Consider the following 12,163-nt stretch of genomic DNA (forward strand, 5'->3'; position numbering starts at 1 on the left):
TCAAGGTAATTTTAATATATTGGAGACTGAAATGGATAACCAATCATTTCAAACACTATGATACACTGATCTACAGCGTTTTACTTCAGAATATACAAGGGTAAGTTAAAATAAGAAAAATGGAAAAAAAATTAGAGATACCACACTTGACGAAACACAAAAAACCTAATATTTGAAGGTAATTTTATTATATTTTAGAACAAAATGGGAAACCGCTCATTTCAAATATTGTGAACTACAGATTTCTACTTAAATTTTACAAAAGTAATCGTAAAGCGTAATCATGTGAAAATTAGGAGAAATAATAAAGTTATAAAAGTAAAGAAACCACATTTTAAGAAACAAAAAATTTAAAAACTTAAAATTCAAAGGCAATTTTCATAAATTTGAACGCAAAATAAAAATCCTGTCATTTCAAATATTTTAATACACTGAATCATCTACCGACTTCTACGTCGCGATTTACAAGAGGAAACGTAATCATGTGAAAATCAGAGGAAATAATAAAATTAAAGAAAATAAAGACAACAAATTTCATGAACCATAAAATTGAAAGCTAATTTTGACATATTTGATAGAAAAATAAAAATATTGAAAATATTGCGATACATGGAAACTACCGATTTCTACTTAAATATCTACAAAGGAAAACACATTGGAAGAAATAAAAAACCTGAAATCCAAAGTAAATTCAATATATTTGAGAGCATAATATAAATCCACCCACTTCAAATCTTGTGATCCACTGAACTTACAGATTGCCACTTGGAGACTTACAAATGTAAATTAAATGACGTGGAAATCAGGAAAAACAAAAGAAAATAGAGAAAACACATACGATTTTTAATCGATATCTTGTCATCAACTTGAGGGCGCTTAACCCGGACAGATTTTCAAGAAATCTCAATTTTTCACGACAATATGAAATGTACAAAGCTACTAGTTACATTGTTTCCGTTGACCCTTCCCTAAATTTTCTTCCTTTTACATTTTGAATAAACGATATTTTACTTATCCCTTTGGTTAAAGGTGAAATGGAAAGATCAGATACTCAATTGTGAATATGAATTTATATTGTATATGCATTAATAAATAATTAACATCTATACAAAATACGAGCGCCACCTATTTTCGCAAAGCTGAAAGTGCAGAAAATTTGCCTGGATCAAAGCCGGGAGACTCAATTACATGCATATCCATAGAGTATGTAGAAAGGGTTAAAAGCCAGATACCTACAGCAGGAAATCAATACTGTGACGAAGAGATTGCGCTCGTTTCGTGTTGTTAAACAATCGGGAGTAGCTCCCGAGTGAAATGTTTAAAGTTTTTGTCAATTTTTTTTTATTCTGAATAAATAAACCGATAAGTTTTCAATAGTCAGCCATACACCACCAAAGTAGTTGAGCATTAAAAATAAGCAAAACCCCAAACTTACTAAAATATCAATTTATTCATTTGTAGAATTTATTGCTAACATTTCCAGATTCATTAATCCCCGGCTGAAGCCAACAACCAGCAATCCACAGTTTATACATTAAGTGGTCCTCTAGGGCTTAAAATCTGCACACGTATTACAGGAAATTTGCTAAATGAACTTTTAATAGACTTTTTGAATGTTGGACGTGTTATAAATTGACGATGAAAAAGCCGCCTCTGAATTTTTTGTGTTCGGGTCAAAGTTTGCACATGATCGGAAATAACACTGCGGTTTATTCCGATAAATTTTCTCCGTCTAAATAATAGTTTTTTACTGTTAAAACCCACATGGAAAACTTCCAGCTAATAAGGACGCACACCTAAATCCTGCAGTTGCCATAAACATTATTGGCAGTTTCATGAGCAATAATACCTAGTTTATAGGCTAAAATACTAATTGGTTATACGAATTACCTATTATTCTTATCTTAAGCTCATGGAATGGCTAATATGTTGCTGCAGATGACTTTATGACTTAAGCCATACGAGCTGTAAAAGCAAATTGAATTCTATAGGTGGGCTTTAATTAGTTGAAGCCCTTTTCAGGACCCTTCAAGGAACATTTAAGAAGGGAGCGGGTCTTCGGTGCGGGCTATTGAAATTTGAGATGTTCTCTATAAGGATAAGTATGCCTAAATCGAACGTGTTCTCGGGATATCGTTAGCTATGCCAGTATCAGCCAGGTAGAACTTAAATTTTCCACCATGGCTATTTCGAAGCTCTCGACAGCTTAAAGCTTGAAATGCAAATTTGTGTGAGATTATACGGAAAACGATCAGGCTCTCTTTTTTACAATCCACTCGATATATTAGTGAATAATTAAGAGGCTCCGATAAACACTGTCAACTTCCGCAATCCGGCAACATTAAAAATTCATACTCAGCTAAACAATCGGTGTTTTTCTATTATGAATTATTCTGAATATATTGTAAAAATCATCGTAAAATTGGGGCCTGAGTTGTGCATTATAGATTTCATCAGCCCCTCTATGCGACTGGGTAGACGGCATCATTTCAAACCGAATTAAAATGGACAGTCATTTCGAAAAGAATATTAGAAATAAATTTTAAATTCCAATTCCATTAAAAAAAAACATTGTTCTTTTCATAAATGTAATAAAATTACACGCGATAGTTAAATCGGTCAATTGGTATTTTTTCGCATATAACTCGCCAAGTGGATTTATGCTCCGACTAGTAACCGAATTAAAGTTGATAACAAATTTAATAATCACCATACAAAAATTGAGCGAGTTTTAAGCGAAAATAGCGCTCGAACAGGAATAATAATTATTGTTATTAAATGCATCAGGTTCTGCTATTTGAAATATTATCCACATGTACGCTAATTGAGGTTGTTGGTTGTATTTTATGTCGTTCTTGTTACACATGTTTTTTTGTACAAATCAAATGTATGCAAAATTTTTCTCTGAATTCACATTCCTTATTGGTAGCATACTGGTCAACCAGCATTAAATTAACAAATGAAAACATTTTTAATTAAACTTGGTCGCGTCCTCCAAAAAGCTTAAATGCCCTCCGTTCGTAAAAATACTAGATTTACACAAAAAACTGTTCCAGCTCTAACGTGAAGAGCGAGTAATACCGGTCCAGAATTAAATAACGTTTCATTTTCAAGTACTAAATGCTTTATTTTGGACGTACAAACATAAATGAAAAGTGCACAGGGAAATGAAGTCGGTTTATTTGGCCAAGTTGGCTGGCGAATATTTTCCGTTTTTGCATTTATTGAGTCCATTATTCTATTTAATCTGAGCCTAAGCGGATTTCGCATCGAGTTCTGTCGACCGCGTTTGGCTGCTGTTTTTTCGTGTAGAATGGATTTTCGAATTATTAGTTTTCAATGCTTTGCTAATGATCTTCGGAACTTCAAACTAATGACCTAAAGAGCGCAGGCAGCCAGTTCGTTATACTCAATTTGCAACATTACGGTTATCACAACAACGCGCAGAAATACAGGTTTTCTTCATAATAATATTCTTATAAAGTTCTAATAGAATCAAAAAGAGGAAGTAAATATAATTTGGCTCGGATTTGATCAGCGCTTGAAATGTTAGAAACCAGAAAATAAATGAAAAGACCACGCGTTAAAACGGAAGCTCTTGATAATCTAAAAAAGAATTATTTGTCGCATTCATTATTTATTTATTTACTTAGTTATTTTTGTGTTATTTATGTTATTCTTAAATAATAGAAATTTCCTGTCTCTTTTGAAACACATTCTGAGCAGACAAACGAAAAGAAACACACAATGGAAGAGAAGATAAAAATAATATACAAAAACTTAATCTTCAATGCACCCTAATTTACAAACTTAAAGCATTAAATTAGCTGTAGTTATTGAACTTGGATTGTAGCTTTTGTTTGTGCTAAACCACATTAACCAAATGATGAGCGAATAAACTGGTAATCTCGATTTTAATATCTTCTGCGTCAAGTTATACTTTATTTATTTATTTATTTGTTTATTTATTATCAATTATATTAAATCTTCCATAATCGCCAATATTAGCGATTATGATGTTCCCGCTTATAAAACACATGTTTTGTTCTTAAATTCAACCAAATTAATAAAAACTCATCCATCTAATAACAGTCAACATTATTCATCAACAATTAAAAAAATACAGGGTGAATTAAAATTGGCGCCATTCTCTGAATATCTATTTAGTCCCATTGTTGTTGGGTAGTACAGAAAAAAATTGCATCAAAAAACGATTCTCATGAAAAACTCTGATCTTCACAAAGAATTAGATTATTTCAAGAGCATTATTTACATACATGTTGCTATATGTGCAACAAAGATTACAAGTAAGGCTAACCAGCAAAAGTAAAGGAATAATAAGTTTACTGAAAAATCATAAAATTAGGCTTGATGTTAAGGAACTTGATAGTACGGTAAATAACCTGTCTTCAAATGATTACTTCTCTTCTAAATTTTTAAAAGTCTCCAAAATTTGGGGCTCTGTTGGTTCTTCCTAATGACCTCAACACGATATTTCGATATTTTCAGTTTTTCGCAAGAATGGCTTTTTTACTTACTGATTTTTACAACACACCGAGTGAACCTTATGCACGTTCGACATTGTCATACATTCAATTTGACTTGAAATTAACTATTTCACAACTTCTGAATTATTTTGTTAAAACAACTTTTTGCCTTCTTACAACTGAACAATTTATCCATATTACCAGCTACAAAAGTAAGTCGTACTCACCACTAAGTTTAAAAGGTAAACTTCCTGTTAGAGGATCGGGATGGAACGGTCTCGGTCCAAAAGGAAAATGATGGAACCCAGCCTGCCTCGTTTTGGATCTGGGCTCTCTTGGTCCATCCACAGTCACTTTGATGGCCTTATTGTAGGTGGCGACTTGGGGTGGTTGAGTTGACACGATTATAGTGAGGGTAAAGCTTTTACCTGGAATTTTTCATTTTTAGTATCGTGGTAAAACTTTTAGTAATTAACTTTACAATTTTTTTCCAATATGAATGGGGACAATATGAACTGAAAATTAAAGTTGCATCGTCTTAAGTTCTAATGCAACGTCGAAATGCAGACAGAGTTTTTAACCAGTCCCTGTTTTATTTGGAACTGTTTTGCCAATACCAAATAACTTTCCCTAACTGCTACCTAAATTGTACAAGAGAATCATCAAGAGAAGAAAACAAATGTTATATGAATCGAAGTGTTTAAAATAAAATGAAGTTGAAGTTGGAAACTGTAAAGATCGTAATTTTAGCCGGTTGACTACGACCTAGATTATTAGAGGCGAAAGACATCATAAATTCAAACTTCTATGTATATTCATACGTGTCCTTCGGAAACATAATGTATTTCCTCAAAAAATCGAACTTCTGCACAATAATTTCCTCTTTCGAACTGCTTCTACTGTAGTGAATCCATTTGTCATTTGCTCCCAATGTGGTCTGAGCGAACGCGATATATCAGTGAAGATTTGCCCCCGATATAAACCATTCCTGCCGTCAATAACCTAATGATTTAGATCGCCCTTCTGGAGAATGAGAAAATAATCCTCATAAATTCTGTCAAAACGTCCTCACCACATAAAATACGTTTGGCCACCGTACAGGCCAGCCTTAATTAAATGCCAACATTGCAAAGCAAACACCAGTATTTAAGTTGTTTGCGATCGCGCTCGCCCATTCTCTAATCTATGAATTATACCTGAAAGTTAACAAATCCTTGATTTATCGACAGAACGGTCATATTTTGCCGCATTAACTATGTGTATTTTGGACGGTACGTGCGAGACCCCTATTTCATTCGAAGTCACTTTGGATAGATCGAATTGGCCTCACTAAAGCTAAAGTCATTGCCACACTCGATATCAGTGCTCATTAATCTTTAAGGCAGATTCAGTGAGAATTCTGAAAATCCTCAGCAAAAATGAATGCTGGAAATGTTCTAGATGGCTGCCGCTGTGAAGCTACTGGCCCTTTTTCTCAGATATTGCTTTATACAGTCAACAAGTAAAGGAATATTAATTTTTTTAAATCGCATTAAATTTAAGAAGAACATTCCAAGCCAACAAACATTATAACATTGCGTCAAGATGCAAAAACCAAGATAATTCTAAAGTGGAACTAAAATTAGTCATATACCGAGCATCTTCAAATGGGCGGTAAATACTGTAACAACGAAATGAGTTCATTTTAATGTTGTTCATTGCTTTGAGTTTTGCAAAATATTATAGGTATCTCTCTAGAAACGACTTAACAAGTGTTTAGGTTGATATTTGTGTTCGTCAAAAGTTGATTGCAAATTAAAATTCAAGTTCAAGCCATTTTATTCCAAACCAAACAAAAAAGTAAAGTGCTTAATTATTACTTGAACTTTGCACACTTTTTTATAATTAAAATAATCTTTAAAACATACATTTAAGTTAAGTTGGCATAATGAATACATCGCAAATTAAAATAAAATGAAAAAAAACTGCAAAAAATAACAACAGATTGATCCAAATTTGGGCCGAGTAATAAAACCGAAAGCACGTCCGAAATTTTAACAAATCCATTTGCGCGGCCAAATATTTTTAACAATAACCAGCATTCCGTATTTTTCACGGTACATTTTTGGTCAGGTCGGTAATATTTACTAAAATATATTTTCCAATTTAATTAAATTCGTGGCCCGTAAAAACGGATAAACCGAGGGGTCCGAACGTTAACGGAAAAAGTATTATTTGTTTCAATTTATGCAACTGTTCAAACACGGGGAACCATAAATTATAAAAAATCAGCAAAACAAGCGGGCTATAAATAAAAACTAAATCCTATGAACAAATTTTCGAACGCACGAAAAAAATATCGGAAAACATAAACAGAATAGCGCGAAAACGAGAAATCAATCAAACAAAACCCTATAATATGATGGAAATAGTGAATGCTCGATACGGTCATTCGTTAGGGAGTTTAGACTAGGAAATTTTCACTAGACCCATCAGAACTGACGACACTGCTAGTTTATTTTGCTAATATCAAACGAATCTTAATATCCTCAAGTTTATCGCTTTATTAATTTGATTTTAGCAGTTCGAAATTGTTCGTTTTTTGGCCAACTGTGAATGTCCGGTTCATTTATTAGAACAGTGAGATATTTTAAGCAATAAACCGCTTAGCTCTGTGAATAATCAATAATAAATCACAAAGAGAATACAGAAAAGGAATATCAAAAAGTTATAAGTCAATAATGGAAAGCAAACTCGATTTGGGTAAAAATGAATATGCACACCGTTAATCAAAAATAATAATGTTAATTACATTGTTGTTGTAATTTAAATATAATAACATGTAAGTAAAAATCTCCATCCGTATAGAATTAATCAAAATATGCTTTCCATATTAATGTAATAGCATATGAAGTTGATTTAATATAATATTTAGTTGTGTTTATTTTTTTTCCAAAGTTATATTATATTTTAGTGTTTTATATTTAGAAGATATTCTGCTTTGTTGATACAGTGACTTAAAAATTCATCAATTTATTGCTTACTCGGGAGGATTTTATTGGAGGATTAACTTAAAATATAAGTTTTTGGTAAGCGGCGGTTAACATACATAAAGAAACATGTAAACAAGACTGAGTATGAACATTTTAAATCTCCATTAAACCTGAGTCTATCAACTTTCAAATTCGTTCATTTTTGCATAAAATTTAAAATAACATTAACTATTTATTGATCAAATATGATATGCTGAGAACCAATCGGTAAATATTAATTAGAATATAATGGAGAAAACAGGTTTGTAGCTCGGACATATAGAAACCTACAAATTAGTAAAAACGTCCATTAATGCTCGAAAAATCCAGTTCGTTGTTTTTAAATAAATTTATTCGTGAAAACTCGTAGTATTTATTAAAGTGGAAAAACGCATTTTGCTTGGTTTTACTGATTATCGTTCCAATTATAAAAGACATTGGTGGCAAACAAACATCGCAAAAAGAACAGGAAAATACATCAGAATCTTACGGCTTTAAACAGAAACAGATGCAAAACATGAATTGATATAAATATTGTCCCTATTTCAGCATAGGAAATAATCTATTTTTTAATTTAGGTTTTCAATTTTTGTTTAATTTACTGTTCGTCCTACTTTACTTATTCTTCCTATTTATACCTTATATATGATGTATTTATACAGCATTCTGTTCTAATAATACGAAACCGAAAAATCACCCCGCTGTTTCAATTTCAACCTGAGACTAAAGAATTGTTCTGAGAAAGCCCAAAACCGAATCATTAATATTTCCATTTGTAATCTCGCAGTTTACAGGCTTCCGTGGGCTCCTCGGGAGCCGTGTGTATTCGGGGAGCCACAACATTATATCAAAAGCATTAAAATTTTTATTGCTAACCTCGACGTTCGCCCTTAAGATTCAACTTGGTTCTGAAAAATAAATGCCTACATTGCGGCGATGATTTAGACGAAAAACTTCCTTTCCGTTCTAACTGAGCAGCCTGCATCTTCATTATTAATTCTGCAGTGTATCTACCTGAAGAAGAAAGCAATGGAAAAATGTCCAAAATCACCACACTTTCGATAAACGTTAAATGTTGCTACGGTTATCAATTCAGGATTTTGAATTGGTCATCTTTTACTGTCCCCATCATGCAACAAAAGTTGGCTGGTTCCGTTCAACAAACTCGAAAAAATTCGGCATTATTAAAAATTGGCTCTATTCCAACGGGCTCCAATACTTTTGGAATAAAGACATGTTCCATATGACCGGGAAGCGAAAAGGACAGAATGAACAGATTTATAAAAGAAATTCATAAAGTGACAGTGAAATGGCCGACTCGTCGCATATCTGCGGAGATTTTTTCATCATTTCGCGTGCAAAATTTAATGATTTTCACGTCAATATGCCGCCAGTGGAAGATTGGGATAAGAATAATTAAAACTTGCCATTTGGAAAATTTCAGTAGCGATCATTTTTATTTAAAATGTCTAAAACATGGGTAGTCAGTCATACATAAAGTCATACTTTTTACGTTAATGTTGCATTTCTGATTCATGTCGAGATTTTATTTTATAAAACCCACATTGCAGCTACCGGCTTTAGCAATTAGCGATTTAAAAAATACATTAACTTTTTTTTCTTCAACGCCATGCTCTAGACCATAAACACCCATTACGAGTAAGCAGGTATAGGAGAAGAAAAGTATTTGCAACCTGACATGAAAGTGCTTTTCTACAATAAATTTAAGCAACAAAATGCAAAAAATCGAAAGAACTTAAACGAATGTAAGGCGCGTATGCGAATGCAAATATTACTAATTTTAACAAATATTTCTGCCTCCACAGAGCCAGTAAAATGCCTAACGTGGATGTAAGCAAAAGCAAAAAAAAAAATAAAATTGATAACGTTGGAAAAAGTATCTTTCCTACGGCCAAAACTGAAAATTTAACACGCTTGTTTGTTTATTATGTTTTGACGTGGGTGCATTTGGGGTTAATAATTAGGAAAATAGCGCCCATTAAAGATCATAAACGACCGCTTAAAAAGTGCTTAAAATGAGCCAAAAATGTGGATTACTTCTGATCTAATGCGTCTTGCCTGGTTTTCAATGAGCTCGTTCCATTCGTGGTGTTTTTGAGATATCATAAAAAATGGGCCCCTACCGCCTATGAACTTTTTCGCAAAAATTCAAAATTTCACTTGGTGTTTTTCATGTCCAATATAATGTTTCGGACCTAAAAGTAAAATTTTCGCAGGCGTGTTTTTGTGTTCAGTAGATTGCTTCAGAGCTTAGAAGCGCCGCAATGTGCATTATAAAGTATTTGGGAGTCTAATAAGGATAAAGCGTCGGTTAAAGACCCTGACCGCTCAAAAAATCCTGGAAATGAGCAGAAATTGTCGATTATTTAGGATCTAAAGCGTTTATTGTATTTTATCATGACATTGTTTTTCCGGTTTCTCGAACTGAAAATAATGTAGAATTCGTAGCATTTTGAGAAAATTGATACTTTTTTAAAAATAGACCTTTTACAACTTTTTATCGGTCAAACATCAAAATTTTTCACCCGTGGTTTTTTGTATTCAGGTAGATTTCTTCGTATGTCGGAGGCTCCCAACGTGCATTATGAAGTGCTTGGGATTATAATAAAAGCGAAAGCGTCGGCTAAAAATTGTGATCCAAAAATGGCGATTATTTTTGGGATAAAAATGACCTGAAATTCGAATTCATATATTTTCAAAACATCCACGCTTACATTACTTATGAAATTTTTAATCAAAAGGTGGGTTTCTTGTGTTTRGTAGATTGTTTCCGAGCTTAGAAGCTCTCCAATGTGCATTATRAAGTRTTTGGGWKTMTAATAWGGATGAAAGCGTCGGTTAAAGACMMTKACCGCTCAAAACATCCTCGARATGAGCAMAAATTGTCGATTATTTAGGATCTAAAGCGTCTAGGGTRTTTTTTYATGACATCGTTCAATTCTTCAGTTTYACAACATGAARATAATGTAGAATTCGTGACATTTTGAGAAAACTGATACTGTTTCAAAAACCGACCTTTTATAATTTTTGTATGTGTTGGATTGGAACGTTGGATTMTTCGCTTCTTTGGGGTGWAAATTATCTGAAATTCGTAGCATTTAAAAAAAATGATTGTTTAAAGTCTGAAGCTCTCCAATGTACATTATGAAAAATTTGGTTTTAGAAAAAGGAAGAYATGATCGGTTGAMGATCGGGACCGYTCAGAARCACCTTAAAATGAGCCATAAATGTAGATTATTTGGGATTTAAAAAGTCTAACGTGTTTTTCATTGAGCTCGTTGCATTCCGCGWTTTCCTGARATGAAAATKATTTAAAATTCAATGTATTTTGAAATAATTGATAYTAAAAAAAAATGACAGCGACCCAGGAAATTTCCAATCCMAAATKGWMATTTTTCAGGCCTGTTTCTTGTRTTTSATATATTGTTTCGKCCCTCAGAAGCTCACCAATGTGCATTCTAAAGTGTTTGAGTCTATATTTAAGAAGATATCGTAAAGATCGTGGCSGCTCAAAAACTGCTTAAAATCACCGARAAGTTTCGATTATTTCGGATGTCAAGCGACTAGGGTGTTTTTCAATCAGTTGRTTTGCCTGCGATGAAAATGATCTTAAATTCATTATGAAATTTTCATCTAAACTCTGAATTTTAGGGGTATCTTTTCTGAGTTCAATAGATTGTATCCGACATAAAAGCGTTCAATGTGCATAAATAAAATGTTCTGGTCTAATAAGAAAGATATCACCAGGTAAATAAAGCGATCGCACAAATAAGTCATAGTGTTCGGTTATTTTGGACATGAAGAGTAACTGACTCAGTCATCACTTACMGATCTTAACGGCGRAAAAATCGTATGAACTGTCTAAAAATTTTGTCGATGGGTAAAGTCTCAGTTGAGGAATTTAAAGCGTTTTGACTTTTCTGTTGAGATTTCGGCCAAGACTCAACATTAGTTATTAGTTATTACCGAATAACTCAAGAATACATGTGTTTGAAAAKTAATCCATGCGRAACACGTTCCATTCTACTCAAAAACATACTGTTTTTGAGTTGAACAATATTTTCTASAAAAAAATATTTTGATAAGATATGAAACTGTCTTTTCTGTAACTTGAAAAGACACTTGAGCTTTTACTTTCGAGTATGTCSTAAAAAAAAACTCAAAATTGGCCGGTTTTCGTGTACGAATTAACTAAACATTCATAAGCAAAAAGKGAGATAAATGGAGCATTTTATGTGGCAAACCAGTGTTAAGTGACGGGTGGAAATGAGAAAATTATAAATTATTTTTCAATTTCTTTGGATTTTGATCATTATAAATCAACTTCTTTCAAATGGTGAAATTGGGATTGAGAATTCAGATTCCTGATATTATTAGCAGTTTCTTATGAACAAAACTTTCCAGCATTATGGAAAACTAGTATTGAATCAACTTCAAGATCCGCACAAATCGTTGATTTGAGAGATTGTTTGCTATTAGTCCATGAGAAATCTACATAAATAATTGGATAAGTTCTATATTATTGAGGCGGATTCATTTTTTACAAACTTCTTTTTGGGCATTTTGCCTCAAAAATTTTTGTCTTTAAAAAAGACAGAATTTCCTCACGTCTTTTATTACAGATTGATAAATAGTGCTCCTATT

The 12,163-nt window shown here is 32.7% G+C and overlaps 1 protein-coding gene across 1 annotated transcript in view; it reads right to left on the reverse strand.

The window, feature by feature from the left end:
• The window catches only part of LOC109544437 (runt-related transcription factor 1), a 21,164-nt gene that overhangs the window by 6,536 nt on the left and 2,465 nt on the right, over positions 1-12,163 (reverse strand). The window contains exon 2 of the mRNA XM_019914600.2: positions 4,715-4,915. Within this exon, the coding sequence (XP_019770159.1) occupies positions 4,715-4,915 (201 nt within the window). The remainder of the gene's footprint in view (positions 1-4,714; positions 4,916-12,163) is intronic.

Source organism: Dendroctonus ponderosae, unplaced genomic scaffold, assembly GCF_020466585.1.
Source record: "Dendroctonus ponderosae isolate FM_Combo_2020 unplaced genomic scaffold, Dpon_F_20191213v2 Dpon_F_20191213_2, whole genome shotgun sequence".
NCBI classification, from domain to species: Eukaryota; Metazoa; Arthropoda; class Insecta; order Coleoptera; family Curculionidae; genus Dendroctonus; species Dendroctonus ponderosae.